Source organism: Dasypus novemcinctus, chromosome 27 (genome assembly GCF_030445035.2).
Source record: "Dasypus novemcinctus isolate mDasNov1 chromosome 27, mDasNov1.1.hap2, whole genome shotgun sequence".
Classification (NCBI taxonomy): domain Eukaryota; kingdom Metazoa; phylum Chordata; class Mammalia; order Cingulata; family Dasypodidae; genus Dasypus; species Dasypus novemcinctus.
In genome coordinates this window covers 13451000-13462678 of record NC_080699.1, presented here as the reverse complement: position 1 = coordinate 13462678, position 11679 = coordinate 13451000, and the positions used below count along the sequence as shown (strand labels likewise).

The window sequence follows — 11679 nt, the reverse complement described above, 5'->3', positions numbered from 1 at the left end:
ACATTAGCACTGCACGTGGGCCAGCTGCACACGGGTCAAGGAGGCCCGAGGTTTGAACCACGGACCTCCCATGTGGTAGACGGACGCCCTAACCACTGGGCCAAGTCCGCTTCCCCCATATTACTTTTAAAGCTGCAAACTTTTCATTGAATTCTTATCACCATGGGATGAATAATGCATGTAGTTCTGAAATGTCACAATGAACATCAAATGGCTTTACATAATGTATTCCTGTTGAAGTCTCAAGAAACTGGCAATCCAGGGAATCAGCAAAAAAGACAGAAGTTTGGAAAGGAAACTTAATACAAATTTACCCAGGAGGGATAAAATAAGTAGCCGAAGAAGAAATGGAGAGGAAAGACTGAGAAATCAAAGTTTTTACCATAAAGAGGAGAAAAAGCAATAGTAGTGCACTTGCCGTGGGGGACAAGTGGAAGAAAAAAACAGAACGTAGCCCAAAACAAATGGTTTGTGGGGGTGGGTCTGAGGCCAGGAACCTAAGGTAAAACTGTAACAGTTTGGAACTACCATAAAAAGGCAACAATTTTTAGACTGTTAGGGCCATTTTAAAGTTTTAATTAAAAATTCTTGAAGTAGAAATATAATAGCTGTTAGAATTCTACTTCTGGAAACTTTATTAGTTGAGCATACTCATCCTTCTAGCACCCCTTTCTCTTGGGTTTTGAGAGAGGCTGTATTATTGTTAGAAAGAAAGCTGTACCTGTAAGAGAACTAATGCTCACCCAATTGTGGAGGAGAAAAGAATTTTATTAACGATCTTGCAAGAATGGGCACGCAACCAGAATATGGAGGTTGGTGGGCTGAATAACAAGCAGCAAAAACACTTGTACCTTAAGCTTAACATGCAGATTTCTTCCCAGTTTCCCATTGATTGGGTACTTCAGAGGTTACAGCCTATCTGAGAGATCTAAATAACTTATGTGGGTTCCCGCTTATAGTTATCACTCCCATTCCCTACATTCCAGCAACTTGGTAGGTGGCACTGCTTTTAAACTTGGTTCCACTTTCGAACTTGGCTCTGCCTTCAAACTCGGTGCCACTTTCGAACTTGGCGCTAAAGCCCTCAGAGCTCCCCTTGCTCCCTCCCTTAACTGCAGTTGGCCTCAGATAGTTCCCCTATTAGGACGTGGGTGGCTGATGCAATAAACTGTAAGGCTGATTTTAGTTTCTATTTTTCCGATCCCATGTCACCTTTATGTGAAAGCTATTCTTTTTTTTTTTTTAAAGATTTATTTATTTAATTAATTCCCCCCCATCCCCCGGTTGTCTGTTCTCTGTGTCTTTTTGCTGCGTCTTGTTTCTTTGTCCGCTTCTGTTGTCGTCAGCAGCACGGGAAGTGTGGGCAGCGCCATTCCTGGGCAGGCTGCACTTTCTTTCGCGCTGGGCAGCTTCCTTACGGGTGCACTCCTTGTGCATGGGGACTCCTTGTGCATGGGGCTCCCCTACGCGGGGGACACCCGTGTGGCAGGGCAATCCTTGCGTGCATTAGCACTGCGCATGGGCCAGCTCCACACGGGTCAAGGAGGCCTGGGGTTTGAACCGTGGACCTCCCATGTGGTAGACGGACACCCTAACCACTGGGCCAAGTCCATTTCCCCCTGTGAAAGCTATTCTTAACCCTTTCTTTACATTATGATGCTTTAGAAGAACTGTTTAACCTCCTTATGGAACATGCTGTTAACTGTCTACCCAACAGCTGTTCCCCTTTTTTCTTAGTAAAAGCTTATTTTCCCCTCCCCTACCCCCAATAGATCATAGAAGTCTCTTGATCTCAGGAAAATAGGCCTCATCCAGATTTAGTGGAGTGAATCGTAACCAGTTCAAACCAGTCATGGTAATGCCACTCCCCTTAGCTGGAGATTCGTCTGGAGTGAGCATGTATATTAGTTTTCTAGTGCTGTGGAAACAAATTTGGTTTTTAAAACAACACACATTTATTGTTTCACAGGTCTGTTTCTGTAGGGTAGAAGTCTGTGTTGGCTTGGCTGGTTGCTCTGGGTTTCACCAGGACAAAATCAAGATGTTGGCTGGCTGGGTTCTTATCAGGATATTCTGGGAAGAATCTGCTTCCAGGTTTATCTAGGTCGTTGGGAGAATCCAGTTCCTTGTGGCTGCAGGATTGAGGTCCCCATTTCTTTGTTGGCTGTCAGCTAGAGGCTGCCTCTTTCCACTCCTTGTATATGGACCTTTACATCTCAGAGCTAGCCACAGCACACTGAATCCTTCTCATACATGGAATCCTTTTGACTTCTCCTGCCTCATCTTTCTTGCTCCAATCAGACTAATTTATCTGCTTTTAAGGAAATGTGTCATTAGATTGGGCCTTAAGGTAATCCAGGATAATCTAAGGTCTGTAACTTTAATCACATCTGCATAGTCACAGGTTCCAGGGATTAGGGAGTGGATATTTGGGTGGGGTGGGCATTATTCTGCTGACCATGGGACACAACAAATTTTTTGTCAATGAAACAAGGAGAAGATCATTGGGAGTTTTGTTTCTTGGATGAAAAGATAAGAGTCCTGAGCAGGAGTGTTGGCCCACGTGGAGAGCTGGTGCAACAAGATGATGCAACAAAAAGAGACACAGAGGAGAGAAAATAAGAGACATAGCAGATCAGGGAGCTGAGCTGGTGCAAGAGAATGATTGCCTCTCTCCCACTCTGGAAGGTCCCAGGATTGGTTCCTGGAGCTGCCTAATGAGAATATAAGCAGACACAGAAGAACACACAGCGAGTGGACACAGAAAGCAGACAACTGGGGGTGGGGGGTGAGGGTATAAATAAATAAATAAATAAAAATAAAGAAATTAGTTAATTAAAAAAAAGATAAGGCAACTCTGCTTCTCATTTCCAGCTTGAGATACTTACGTGGGGACATGCTATTAGGAGCTCTGGCAGTTACCTTTTTTTTTTAAAGATTTATTTTTTATTTATTTCTCTCCCCCCCCGCCCCCAGTTGTCTGTTTTCTGTGTCCATTCGCTGTGTGTTCTTCTGTGACTGCTTCTATCCTTATCAGCAGTACCAGGAATCTGTGTTTCTTTTTGTTGCATCATCTTGTTGCATCAGCTCTCCATGTGTACGGTGCCATTCCTGGGCAGGCTGCACTTTCTGTCGCACTGGGTGGCTCTCCTTACGGGGCGCACTCCTTGAGCGTGGGGGTCCTGTATGCAAGGGACACCCCTGCGTGGCAGGGCACTCCTTGTGTGCATCAGCACTGCGCATGGGCCAGCTCCACACGGGTCAAGGAGACTGGGGGTTTGAACCACAGACCTCCCATGTGGTAGGCAGACGCCCTATCTTTTAGCCAAGTCCGCTTCCCTCTGGCAGTTACCTTGAAACCATGAGGCAAAAAGAACAAGCTAAAAAGTAAAAAAACCAAATAGAATGGGTTGAACTGTGTCCCCTCAAAAGATATGTTCAAGTCCTAACTTGCGAATATGAACCTTTTTGGAAATAGGATCTTTGCAGATGTAATCAAATGAAGGTGAGGGTATCCTGAGTAGAGTGGGCCCAAAATTCAAGACTACTGGCCTTATAAGAAGGCCATGTGAAGATGGAGGTGGAGATGGGAGTGGTGGAGTGATGCAGTTAGAAGCCAAGGAACACCCAGGGTTGCTGACATGACAACCACCAGAAGCTGGGAGACAGGAATAGAACAGATGGAAATAGAATAAAAAGTGCCTGGGTTCTTGACATTTCTGAGTAGCTGAACCAATGCCAGCAACTGCCTTTGTATGGATGGTTTGTTATTTGAGGAAAAATAACTGTTTAAGCAATCAACCCACTTATTTGCAGCTAAAAGCAGTTCTAAATGAAAGGTCCCTTCTAGACCTCGTTTCTGGAACACTGCTATGGAATATGTATGGATCCACCTTTTTCTAAGGATACAGAGGCGGAAAGGGGCATCAAGTTATTGGAAATTTGGTTCTGTACCTCAAGGGCAGAAGAGAAGGAATAAATAACCATTTATCAGCAACTTTATGTGTGGTATTACATTTAATTATCACATCAATCCCAAAGGTAAAGGCTGTTTTGTAGTTTCTACTTCAAGTCACACTCCAGTGTCCATATTCCTTCCACTAAACCAAACTGCCACCTAAAGGGAGGGCAGGATTAAAGTATAGACAATTAGGGAATGATTCACAAACCTCTTTAAAATTCTGGGGGGCAGTCAAAGAGCCTGTAGAGTAAGAAAAGGCTCAACCAGAAAACATGAGGTATTCCGGGTGTGTGTTTGTAGCCAGAAAGAGGGAAACTAGTGACAAAGATTGAAAACAAGTCATCAAAATGTGTAATGAGAACTAGGAAAGAGTATTTTTATGGAATCTAAGAAATTCAGAGTTAAAAAAAAAAAAAACTAGGTGAAAAATTTAAAAGGCTTCACCATCTTCATTTAGGGTAGATACCTAGATAAAGTAATGGATTTGATAAACCGAAGATAACTGATAATATTTTACAATGCTATCCAATTTGACAGCCCCTAGCCATGTGTGACTACATAGATTTAATTAATACTAAATAAAATTTTAAAAATTCAAATTGGTTTCTCAGTTTCACAGCCACATTTCAAATGCTCAATGGCCTGTGGCTATTTGCTATCATATTGGACAGCTCAGAATTCCATCACTGCAGAAATTTCTATTGGAATGGCCTGTGTCTGAAAGCATACAGTACTGTACAAAGACTACAAAGGGGGAAATCATGTTTCCCCTCATCCTCTTTCAGTAGGGTCCCATGTCTGGTTGATTCCAGCTTTCCAGTTTGCTCGCCCCTTCGCTTTTGTTATTCAGCTTTGTCCCTATCCTCCCTTTCTTGGACTATTGCAATGGCTGCCTAATTGGCCTCCAATCTTTTGATCTTTCTAACTTATTCTCCACACAAATAATTCATTCCTCCTTTTAACAATTCTCTAGACACTGCAAATTTTCCTGGCCAACCAGCCTTAACTTTTATGAGCGTGCACATGTGTTTATGTGTGTGGTCACTGTATCAGCATTATAGGGAGCCCCAACCCCCCCACCCCAAGTTCCCTTCCTTGCACTCACAAAGCTAATAATCTAATGCAGATAGGATGACAACGCATTTATATCACACGAATAACACTGGAGCACGAACAATCGCTAATCATCATCCTCTTCCGTGTTTTCATTTCCAATTTGTCATCAAATCTTTTTCCTTTCTCTCTGCCGATGGCGAGCCCTAGTTAACATTTCATTACTTTTTACTTTACCACCGCAATAGCCTTCTAGACAGTTTTCTTACTTTTAGTTTCTCCTCCCACCTTCCACCAGAAATTCTCATTTCTCTAATTCTCCATGGACGTACTTAGGCTGCCGGAATTGATCGACTTTGGGTCTTCCATAATCGGGCAGCAGCCCACTTCTCTTGTCCCACCTACCTCAACATTCTTCCACGTATTTACCTATGACTCGGTGGCAGTCGCCATTCGCGGTCACACTCAAGCATATTCACCTCCCTCCCAGTGAAGTCATCCCTCCGACTCCAGCGTCCTCTCCCGTCTCTAAAGATACACGAAGAGCCCAAGGCGGACAATTACTGCGCGACCAAGGCTGATGGAAAAGACAGGCCTGTTTGACTTTGTCCATTTGGGGAGCTACCGATAAAAATATGCCGAACTCCCTACCATTGATATTTCTTTCAATAAAGCAACCATATTACCACCGTAAAATAAAGCAGGACAAAGACTCTTGGTCACCAAGGGGTCTAAAAGGGACTCCGGGAGGCGAAGGGGGTTGTGGGAACACTGCGTCGCCCCGCTGACTTCTGGGAAATGTAGTGCGGTTTTCTCCAACATGGCTGCGCCCAGGGGCGGCGTTGTGTGAGTATCCGCCGTGGCTTTTTGCTGCTGAAGTAGAGATGCTGGCGACAGTGAGAGCCACTTTGGGTGAGAACCCAGCGTGAGCGAATACGAGGATTTGTGGCACTTCATGGCCGACGCTCTGGAGCTGAAAGTCACCGCTTGCTTTGTCAGCCTCTTCCGGGCTCCTGTATCTGCCCTGTCGGCGTGGGGCTGAGCACCCTGCCGGGCAAGGACTGGTCCCGAAGGGGTTGCTGTGCGGTGCATGCGCGGTAGTGCGTCAGTGCGTTGGGGGGGTCCGGTAACTGTTTAAGATGCACGTGTCTGAGTTCCCTGCGGTTGCTCACGGGTCTTTTTCTTTGAGGATGGGAATGGTCTGTTGCAACCTGGAGCTTCTTAGTCTGGGGCTCCTGGGCCTCGTGCGACCCGCGTCCACCTAGTGAAGCAAGGGCACCGTGGTGGCCAGATCGCTCACACCTCCGAGTCTTACCGTACCTACTTGAGTTAATTACTGTGACCTTTGGGTCCCTGGTAGTACCAAACTTCTGGTACTGACAGATTTCATTTAACAAACTATTAAGTGCTTGCTATCTGCCCGGCACTCTGCAAGTGCTTAGAGGTACTGTTTTCTCCCATGTCTTTGCCCTCAAGTGTGTGGGACCTTCTGGGTGAAGACCAGCACACAAACAAGTTACTTAGGATACACTGTGAGAACTGCAACTGTAGAGATACACACCTGGCTTCTATTAAAACAATGAGGAGAATGCCAAAAACAATTCTGGAGGAGAAAGGTTTAGGAGTTAGGATGGTGAGTTCCTTTGCTCAGTGGCTGCTAGGTCCAAGATCCTGTTTTGGGTGCTGTGGGTACAAGGTGAACAATACAGACGAAATCATGGAGCTTACTTTCTAGTTAGAGGGGGGGGCAGAGAATAAACAAAATAATGAGATCATAAGAAAATACGTAATGTTCTTCGGAGAGTTAAAACAGGATGACATGACAAGTAATGATGTGGTTTTTTTCCTAATTATTTACATTTTAAAGTGGTAGTGCTGCTAAATTCAAAAGTGACAAGAAAAGTCTCATTTCTCTTCTCCCTGTTGCCCCTCCCTGGAGGCAGCCCATATTACCAATTTCTTGTGTGATTTAGGATTTTTATATATTGCTTGTATACCTGTGCTGTAGTTTATAATCAGGCCTCATTTAATAGGAATTTAGCTACTTTTTTTTGGTATGTTCTATTCTTTGCTATTAAATTTAATTTGCATACAAACACAGGAACATTTGTTTTATCGTGCCGTTGGTAGGCTCTCTGTTGTGGGAGGAGGGCATGGATGTACATACTACTATTGCCACTCAAGGCAATATTCAATAGGATTTATTTGAGTTCAACTTATCAGCAAGCAAGTAGCATGATCCCTGAACTCTCATTATCTCACAGAGGGTGTGCTTAGGCTGGATATGACTGTATTGGACTCAGCATGGCTAGTATTTTAGTAAATAGTGACCCTACTCCCATAACATTCCAAAACACTCCCGTAACTTGACAAATAACATCCAGTCGTTTGTGTGGCAGTAGAAATTTCCTGACCAGGGAAGTCGCCTTTTTAGAAAGGGGAACCTCCAGACCTCAGCAGCTGGTGTCAGCTTATTTCTTTGTTGAGGTGACTCAGACCTTTTGGGGTAGCACATTTCCAAACCATTGGTTGGGGAAGAATTGAGCCTCCATGGGCTATCTGGATTTGTCCCACATGCAGTCATATTGCACGACTGAAGGAGGGATGTTTTAGTTTGCTAGAAGCTGCCATGACCATATCCCAGATATGGGCTGGCTTTTACAATGGAGGTTTATTGGCTTCAAGCTTAGAATTCTGAGACTGAGAAAAGTGTCCAAATCAAGGCATCATGAGGTAAATGCTCTTTCCCCTGCTCTAGGCAGCCCTGGACTCCTTTCACATGGCAAGACACATTGCAGTGTGTGCTGGTCTCTGCTCTCTCCTTCGGGCCGTTGCTTTCAGCATTGGGGTGCTCGGTCTGTGGCTCTCTTCCTCAGCTTCTGTGGGTTCATCTCTGAGCTCCTGTATGTCTCGGCAGCCTCCTGTCTCCTTATTCATTCCATTTTTAAAGGACTCCAGTAAGAGTTAAATTAAGACCCTACCTAGGTCACCCCTTACTGAAATAATCTAATCAAAGGGTCCCACCTATATAGGTTCACACCCACAGGAATGGACCAGTTTCAAGAATATGATTTTATTGGTGTACAGACAGTTTCAAACTATCACAAGGGAGAAACAAAAGGGGATGACAAAAATGTGGTTATAAGGCTCCATCTGCTGGTAGCTGGACTTTTAGTGGTAGGCTTTTTTTTTTTAACATTTTTTTTTTTGAGTCATACAGTATGTTACACAATATGTTTGGTTTATAGTAATGCAGTCATACAGTATTTGTACTTTTGTGTCTTGCTTGCTTCATTCAACATAACAACCTCCAGGTCATTATGGACAACATTCATCCATGTTGTCATACGCTTTACGACTTCATTCCTTCTTAAAGTTGTCTAATATTCCATCATGTGAATACATCACGGTTTATCCATTCATCTGTTGATGGACACCTGGGTTGTTTCCAACTTTTGACAATCGTGAATAATGTTGCTATGAACATCAGTGTGCAGATGTCTGTTCATGTCACTACTCAGTTCTTCTGGGTATATACGCAGAAGTGGTATTGCAGGGTCACATGGCAAGTCTATATTCAACTTCTTTAGGAACTGCCAACAGTCTCCACAGTGGGTGTACCATTCTGCATTCCTACCAACAGTAAAGAAGTGTTCCTATCTCTCTACATCCTCTCCAGCACTTGTAGTTCTCTGTCTTTTTAATAGCAGCCATTCTGATAGGTGTGAAATGATGTCTCATTGTAGTTTTGATTTGCATTCCCTAATCATTAGTGATGTTAGCATTTCTTCATGTGTTTTTTTGCCGTTTGTATTTCTTCTTTGGGAAAATGTCTATTCGAGTCTTTTGCGCATTTTAAAATTGCATCGTTTGTCTTTTTATTGTTGAGTAGTAACATCTCTTTATATATCCTGGATATTAAACTCTTAATGGATATGTGATTTCCAAATATTTTCTCACATTGAGTTGGCTGCCTTTTCACCCTTTTGGCAAAATAGTGGTAGGCTTTTAAAAAAATGTATTCAGCATTTTTCCTTTCCCATTTCCACTTTGCAATTATTGCTCATGTGATATATTGAGAAAAAATTGTATATTGCACTCATCTCTCACTCTCCATTGCATGCTGCAAAATTGGTTTTCCAAAGAAAGTGATCTTGGAATGGGATGGCTGTAAAATAGTTCCTTTGAAGCCCCTTAGCTTTTCTTTGTCTTCTTAAACCATTCTGATCTGGCTTTTCTAGAAATTAACAGTAATATAATAATAGATGCATTTACTCATCCTAACAAAGCTGTGTGGTAGACACTATTATTATTATCTGTATTTTACAAATGAAGAAACTGAAGCACAGAGATGTTGTGTAACTCACCAGCATCACACAGCTAATAGTGGTGGAGCTGAGATTTCAACCTAGAACCTGAACTCTTAAACACTGTGTTATACTGCCTCATAGCACTAAACGAAGCTCTGGGGAAACAAAAGAAAATTTGATTTAATTCCTGTCATCAAAGAGCTCATGGTCTAGTGGAAGGGGTCAGACATAGAACAAATAATTACAGTTAGTGCCTGTTAGAAAATCCATTCACCTATCCTCTTCTGTTTAATGATGACTCTTAAAACTTTCTAACTTCAATTCCTCTCCTGAGAGCCACTTCATATTGTCAGCTGCCAGCCAGACATTGCAACTATCTATCAGGTCAGTATCTCAAACATTACAGCCTAAATCTAACTTGACCTCCCTTATAGAGTAGCTCTTCCTGTCTGTCCAGTTATGAAATGGCATCACTAGTCTTTCCGTCATTCCAGCTCCAACCTTTGATACCTTCCCCCCTAATTTCTGAGTCATCATCAAGGCCTATTAATTCTACCTGACCAGCCCCCCTCCCTCCTCTTCGTGCTGCGTCTCATCTTCCTGCTGCGTCCACCTTAGGTCAGGCCAGCATTTCCACGTGCCAAGCTGGATTATTGCAGGACCGTGGCGTCTCCTCTCCCTGCTGTGCTCTCTGGCAGCCTACCCTACCAGCTTTACTTCTTATCACTTGCACTCTGTGTGCTACATAAGCTAGGCATCTGGCTATTCTTTCAAGAGACTTCCCCCTTTCTATACTTAAAGATTTGTAATTAGAGTTTTGTCTGTTTGTGAGCTGTTTTGGAATATAATTTTATTTAGCTCTCTAAATTGTTGACTTTAAAGGATTGAGGTTTGTGGAGAGTGGGTCAGCAACACTCTGTTCTAAAAAATTGTACTTATTCCTCACTGTCTTTGCCAGACATGTCCATTCCTGTTTTTGGCTTTTGCTCTTTATTGCCTCACTAGACACCTTCCCTTCCATAATACTCTATATTCTCTTCTTTCAGTTTTGTTTTGTTTTGAAGTCTTCCCAAACTTTCTGTTACCATCGATCTAATTTTTTGTTTCTAATTTGTCACACCTAAAGACTGTATCATTAACACTTAATTATATAAAGATGTGTTATATTCTTTCCTGTGTAGTGTTTGTTTTTAATTTTTACAAACTTTTGAAAGTATAAATTATGTCTTATAGTTGTATACTGGAAAATGTTGAGACCATAATAGGCATGTGCATATTCACTCATTTGTCATTCATTTATCCCTTCAAAAATATTTAAGCACAACTCCGTGATGAAATTGAGAGCCACTGAGTGTACACTTTGGATGGATTATATAAGGCAGGGGACCATGTAACATAGTGAACTGTGGCTGATGGACTGTGGGTTAACAATACAAATATGAAAATGTTCTCATGAACTATAACAAATATACAATACTAATACATGGTGTTAATAATAGGGTGGTTTATTGGAAAAATACACACGTGTAAGCAATGCAAGATATTATTGGTGGGGTGATATAGGAATCCTATATGTTATGTATGATGGTTTTGTAAACTTGCAACTTTTCTAATAAAAAAAAAATCGAATGACCAGAAAAAAGGAGGGTGGGGAGAACTACTACCAACTGCAAAAAAACAATCAAACAATATATTTATGAATTGAGCACCTACAATGGACTGGTGTTCCTGTTTTCTGGGAGTTTACATTTTGATGGGAGAGTAAAGATGTATTTGAATCATCACAAATTATGTTAAATTCTGTGAACAAAATGAAATAGGTTCCTGTGACAAAGCATAATGTAGGGATGCTGATTTGGTTAGGTAGTTACAGATTGCCTCGTTGGGAAATCACTTGGTAACTATTTGTTAATTTATGTATTCTAATAAAGTGAAAACAATTCTGTGGGGCTTCTATTTCTGTTATTTTCTAAATTATTGAAATGAAGCATACGTAACATGTACAGTTTAAAAAATAATAAAACAGACACACCTATACCTACTATCTAGCTTAATACCTTTTTTGTTTGTTTGTTTGTTTGTTTGTTTTTAAAGATTTATTTTATTTTATTTAATTCACCCTCCTCCCCCGGTTGTCTGTTCTCTGTGTCTATTTGCTGAGTCTTGTTTCTTTGTCCGCTTCTGTTGTCGTCAGCGGCGCGGGAAGTGTGGGCGGCACCATTCCTGGGCAGGCTGCACTTTCTTTCGCGCCGGGCGGCTCTCCTTATGGGCGCACTCCTTGCACGTGGGGCTCCCCTACGCGGGGGACACCCCTGGGTGGCAGGGCACTCCTGGTGAGCCTCAGCACTATGCATG

The 11679-nt window shown here is 42.5% G+C and overlaps 1 protein-coding gene and 1 long non-coding RNA gene across 4 annotated transcripts in view; one reads left to right on the top strand and one right to left on the bottom strand.

Annotated features, from left to right (window-relative positions):
* Positions 1 to 3998: 3998 nt before the first annotated feature.
* LOC139437748 (uncharacterized) lies at positions 3999 to 5752 on the bottom strand. The gene is made up of 2 exons (XR_011647618.1): positions 5666 to 5752; positions 3999 to 5542 (listed from the first exon to the last, which is right to left on the bottom strand). It is a non-coding gene; the product is annotated as an uncharacterized lncRNA (long non-coding RNA).
* Positions 5753 to 5761: 9 nt separating this feature from the next.
* The window catches only part of ALKBH8 (alkB homolog 8, tRNA methyltransferase), a 90915-nt gene continuing 84997 nt past the window's right edge, over positions 5762 to 11679 (top strand). Inside the window, exon 1 of one of the 3 annotated variants that reach the window (XM_058289410.1) lies at positions 5762 to 5860. In XM_058289410.1, coding sequence (XP_058145393.1) covers positions 5835 to 5860 — 26 coding nt within the window. In that variant the 5' untranslated portion in view covers positions 5762 to 5834. Of the gene's footprint in view, positions 5927 to 5967; positions 6101 to 11679 lie in introns of those variants that run through there. The other 2 variants (XM_058289411.1, XM_058289412.2) reach the window with 2 other exon arrangements.